Here is a 6,000-nt window from a genome sequence, read left to right as displayed (position 1 = left end):
TGTCTGTTAATGTTTCCCTCCTTTTATCCTTAAAATTAAAAAAAAAAATAATAAATCTTTTTTTTTTCACTTTCTTTGGTAAGTATATCTTCCCCCATTCTGTTTCTAAACACTTCAGAGTATTGAGAAATGCATGAGAGATCAACAAATAGAGTTATTGTATTTATAAAAGAGAGAGAGGGATTTTGAACAATTAACAATAAAAAATTATTGCTTGCTGAAGAATCTTGGTCCAGTAATTATTGTAGTATGTAGTTGCCAAACCAGCCATCTCTGGACCCACACCTCAGGCTTTCAGAGGAAGTACCATGCCTGAGTAAAAATAGCAGTCAACACAGGAATTATTGTTGAAAACTATCAGTATATTTGAAAAGGACTGCTGCTTCATAGAAGCAAAGAATGCCTAGGAGATTATTGTTGACTTCAAGAACCAGCTAATACAGGAAAACATGCTGGTCATAGATGTTTCTTGAGGGGGATGAGCCAAGTAAAAATCATACTGCCATTCTAAACTTTGCATTTAATGTACCATTTTCTGTATATGCTTGAACATGGAGATACGTGATATGAAGTATTTTAAACACTTCAACAGTTTTAACATCTGACAACCTGAGGAAATAGGAACCCTTTCAAAGCTGCAGAATCTGTATTTCTTTACTATTGCCTCTATGCTAAGCACCCTCTAGGACCATAATGACATTGCATTTGCAATTCTATATCTAGTCACCCATTCAAAAAGCACTGATTAAGTGCCTACAGGCCTTCCTGTCAAAAATAATAAATAAGTACTAACAGAGGAACACTATCTCCAACTGCCTATACATGATTGCAGAGAGGGTCGGAGCATGAGCACATCTTCTGAATGTTACTTAAAGAATATCTGCCCTTGCCTGGAAAGAGGAATCTGACCCTGATAAGTAAAAACAAACAGACATGCAAGTGGATCTCCAGGGATGCTGTTAAATCTGCAAGTCTGTCCATTTCTTAGTTACAGGCCTGAACAGATAAAAAGTAAGGCACGCCAGGGTCAAGAGATAAGGATCATGGTGAATTATGGAAGAACACAGGAAGAAAGCTGTCAAAAAGACAACGCAAAAACATGAGGACTTCTTTTTCATTTCAGGGGGTCAATTGTCACTTACTTTCTCTGTTGAGCTGAAGAGCGCCGGGTGCAAATAACTGCCATGATGACCACAACCAGCACAGTGAGGACACCGACAGTGACCACAATGATCACAAGCAGGTTGCTGTTCTTCTGAGGTGTGGCACTGCCGTGGGGAGGGTGCATCTGTCCAATGGGCGGCTCTGGAAAATGGCAAGCATACGAAGTTCAGGTTTGGGGGGACATCGCTACCAGTGATTATTAATCTCTGTAGGAACAGGGAAGACTTCTAGCGTAATGAGCATTCTTGCTGCTGGAAGAAAGCAGTGACAGATGGAGGAAACTGCCTAAGCTTCCCATCTAAATTAATTAACAATGTGTATGCACATGAAAACTTGCACAGAAACATTCATAGCAGCATCACTCAGAACAGTCAAGTAGATAAACAAACCCACACATCTGACACCTGGCAAATGTGGTACATCCAGGTAATGAAATATTACCCAGACATGAAAAGGAATGAAGTGCTGACATGTGACAATGTGGATGAGTCATGAGAATACTATGCTGAGTGAAAGAAGACAAAGGAGGTCAGATATTGCATGACTCCACATATATAAAATGTCGAGAACAGGCAAACATAGAGAAGGACATATGTAGACTGGTGATTTCTAGTGGATACAAACAATGTCAGTGAGGAAGAAGTGCTAGTGGATAGAAGGTTGCATTGTGAGAAATGAAGATTTTATGCAATAGACAGTAGTGATTATAGCACAAATTGTGACTACATGGAAAAACATTGATTTGAACACTTTCAAAGGTGAATTTGTGATATGAGTTATATGTGTGTAAAAAGTAAGATATCTTCCTTGGTAGAGGGAGATGAACTAAAAAGATTCTATTTGGTACTGTCAGAATTCCCAACTGCTCTGAACCAAAGAGGCTGTGGTTTATGAGAAAATATTACTGTGTGAATTGCAAACTTTTTGACACCTATCACTCAGAATTTACTTTCATTCCTCTAAAGATACTACCTGGAAGGCATGTTTAATTTCCAACCTGTCAAGAGGACATGAAACCCACTTAAAGGCACTTTTCTGGGTTCAAAAACATGTCATAAATTTTTGATAGAAGTGTGTTCTTGTGTTGTATTTTATGGTAGAAAATATTTGGGAAGAGACTAACAGATTAATAAGGCATTTTTCATCAGTGCTAACCTAAACAAGAATGGTTAATGATTTTTTAAATCTGCTTTTTAGCATTCAGTGAGGAAGTAATTAAAACTTCTCTGCTCTATGTCATGTTTGTAGTTAAATGTCATATACTTTTAAATGTTAACATTAGTTTATAATATTATTAATGGATTAATTTAGAATGTACCAAAAAACAGAGTATGAACAGTTTCATAGACTTAGTTTGATTTTTTTTTCATAACATATTAGTTTTCTATGTTCTGTGGAGAAAGATTCAGGTCTTGGGAATCTCAGTGCCTTCATCTGAAAACTGGAAATAACAATAAATACTGTGTACAGTTACTGTCAAAATTAGACTAAATACAAGCCCAAGTAAGTGCATAATGTACAGTGCAGCATTATGTAAAACCTTGCCTATATTAACTATCTACAGTAGTATTTGCAATGCTTCTCTTGTGAACATCCAAACTACTAATTCATCAGCAAACATCTCTGACATGAAAGACAAATTAACTTTTTCTTACAAAGGAAGACATACTAACTCAGTACTTGAAAAATCAAAATGATGTCTTTTGACAAGTTATCTACAAATCATCACATCTTTGAAACTTAAATAAATGAAGCCTAAATAAATTATTACTGGTTCATTATCACTGGGGGAATAATAAGCCCACCTGATATATCTTGAATCTCAGAGGGAGGGACTTATTTTGGTAAGTATTTAAATATTTAAATTTCTGTTAAAAAGAGTCTGATTATAAATGAGAGAAATAAGATTTCTTTGAAGTAATTTTTACATTTACTACAAAGGAATGGGGCAATGTCAGAACTTTCTGTATCATAGATTTACTCGTTATTAGTAAAGTTCTTACATAGTAAAATTTCAAAGCCCTTTCTATGTTTAATAAAATAATTAATTGGAATAAACTAACTTCTCATGTGAAAGCTCCTAAGGGAGACGGTTTGGAGCCTTAGGTTCTTTACTACCATGGCTTAAACTAAACTGTTCAACAGACTTAATTCTAGTCCTACATAATAGTACACACTATGAACAGTTTTTAAAACCTAGTAAACCAGAATTATTCCAATATCTTTCCACACAAGGAGACATCATATTTTATTTTATTTTCTTCTTTCTCTTATTATTATTTTTTGTTTTTTTTTTTCTGGTGCTGGGAATCAAACTCACGACCTTGTGCTTGCCAGGCAGGCGCTGTGCCGCTGAGCTAAAACTCCAGCCCCATGAGACATCATATTTTAAATCAGGAAATGAAGACTAAATCCTGCAAACCCTAGTGAGATTATGATGAGATCATTTTCTTTGAAGAATTAAGAGGCGTTAGGACTCATTATTAAGCTTTGATTCCAGGTCTTTATTATTCCTCATAAAAGTTCCCATTAGTTTAAAAGTTGGTATACAAGGTAGTTCATTAATATCCTACTCTCAAATCAAACACGTTGTTCAGAATAACTGACATCGAATGGGAAGTGAAGAAAGCCAAGAGCAGTGATGACTTCGTTGTTACTTGAAGTAGCTGTGCTCTATAAAGTTATTGTCAACACTGAATTAGTGATACTTGACTATTCTTCTAAAGAAAAATCCAGGTTAAGTTTCTGTGAGCCTCTGATTATATTTTTTATCAGCCAAGCAATGTACAGAACCTTGCATTATGTGTGTTTTACTTACAGACAGTTTTATTAAAAAAATATATTATATTGATTCATTAACATTGAATTTGCAGCCAACAGCACTATGGTATAAACTCATGCCTGAATAAAACATATATAAGCTTGCTCTTTTATACTTATACACACTAGAAAGCACTTTAACATTATTTGGGCAGTCATTTTGAACATTAAAATCACCAACAGAAAGTATAAAAGAAGATAGCCCTCAATATACTACAAAAAGAACATCCATTCAATCTAAGGCTTAAGCAAGCAGGCAAAGATCCGCCTGTTCCATCTCAGCTGGACACATGAGCTGGGGGGCAAATGAAATTTTTTGCCACTTTGCACTTTCCCATGAGCAGCCATGAAGGTACCTTTAGTGTTGATTTTCAGGTTATGAAGCTTTCGTATGGAGGTGAATTCACAAATATGGAATCTGTAGAGAATGGGGGCTGACTCACTCTATATCTGTTTTTCAAAAGCCTGATGCAAGTAAGAAGAAACCTGAGTTCACCAACCTACAACCAGTGCATGCAGGAGAACTGGAGTCCAAAGGACATTTTCCACTTTTCAGGCTTCCGTGGGAAGCTGTGTGGGGAAATGCTGTGATTGTAAGTGTGCTCCGGAGAGCTGTGATTATTCTGTGAGATGGAATCCAAAAGTTTAAGTGGCTTAACTGAGCACAAAACCCTAACCCTGAATAAGTCAATCCCAGATCCTAGGGCTTGAGGTTAGACCAGAATCCTTAAAGTCCTGTCGGACATGACAATGAATGGATGAGAGGTGAGCACAGAGTCTTTTAGTCAGGGTTCTGGGTCCTGGAAATGCAGGCAGCTACAGTTGTCTTCCCATCTGGGAGACAGCCGTAAACTTTAATTATGGGTATTTCTTTGAGTATATTGTTGAGTGTCTTCTAAATGTTTACCAATTTCAGATGGATCATTTCATAGAAACATTTAAGAACTTACATATACTTTATTTGGGTTAGTTAATATGTTATTGGATTCTGCAAAACTAAATACGTCTTTTGAAGCAGAGAGCAAACTTGGCCTTTTGTCTGACAGCTACCCCGGTAGAATATCTGTCAAGTTTTCTAGAGTGCCTAATACATGCACAGTCTTCCTAAAATTAATGAATAAGCCTGACTTTTTCATTAATAATGATATAACAAGGTATTAAAATATATCAAGTTTAACTTTGTTTTCAAAGGTCTGGGTCAATCAAATAATTGTTAAAGCATTTATATAAATAAAATTTTCAAAACGGATTTTGCAAGGTATAGGCAGAACGAATGACAGAAGGAAACTGGGGCTAGCAATAAGAAAGTAAGGATCAAGCTGAAGTGCCTTTCACAACTGTTATCATTCACACCAATTATATACTTTTAGAAGTTGGAGATTTCTCAGTGTTAGGAAGGTGACCCATAATCTAAAAAGGGATGGATCGTAAAAGTAAAATACTACTATGTCGCCATGCATTAGCTTTGATTCTACCTGCCTTCAGAAGGTAATTTAGGAAGCCTCTTCAGTTTCCACATTTTAATTAAGGGCTTTCAACCATAAGAGTAAACATGAACTATAGCTTTGTTTTTCTTTACCTGAATGCCAAAACTGCATTTTTAAAGGACTGGCAAGCAAAAAGGGAAGGTAAATGATTAGCAGGTCCTAAATTTATTTGCAAGTGGCTAGAGTATCCTGACAATAAGCCATTATTCTATTACAGTACTTTGAAAGATGAGCCCAGCTAGTGTAGAGAGAGCCAGGAAACCTCTGTTATTCTGTCACTCTAAGGAAAGCTGCGTGCAATGTCATTGTATATTAAGTTTTCGGAACTCAAACTTTAAGATGTTTTTGTTGATGCAACCTGCTTCGTAAAGGTGAGACACAATTGGGGTTTTATCACATAGTGATCTCACCTGCATATCTAATTGGAAAGCACTCCCTCCTGAAAGCTTAAGACACTAGAAGAATTTTAATTGGGAAGCCAGGTTCTCAGAGGCCTTCGTTGATTTGGTTGTAGAATCAAGGACTAAAG

At 36.2% G+C, this 6,000-nt stretch overlaps 1 protein-coding gene across 3 annotated transcripts in view; it reads right to left on the bottom strand.

The window, feature by feature from the left end:
- Dcc (DCC netrin 1 receptor) overlaps positions 1-6,000 on the bottom strand; it is a 1,095,765-nt gene that overhangs the window by 72,475 nt on the left and 1,017,290 nt on the right. For all 3 annotated transcript variants that reach the window (XM_005372942.2, XM_005372943.2, XM_005372944.2), the window contains exon 23: positions 1,143-1,305. In XM_005372942.2, the coding sequence (XP_005372999.1) occupies positions 1,143-1,305 (163 nt within the window). The remainder of the gene's footprint in view (positions 1-1,142; positions 1,306-6,000) is intronic.

This window comes from Chinchilla lanigera, unplaced genomic scaffold (genome assembly GCF_000276665.1).
Source record: "Chinchilla lanigera isolate Chin_1 unplaced genomic scaffold, ChiLan1.0 scaffold00001, whole genome shotgun sequence".
NCBI classification, from domain to species: Eukaryota; Metazoa; Chordata; class Mammalia; order Rodentia; family Chinchillidae; genus Chinchilla; species Chinchilla lanigera.
Note: the sequence above shows the minus strand (reverse complement) of the source record. Positions and strands in the feature narration are given on the sequence as shown.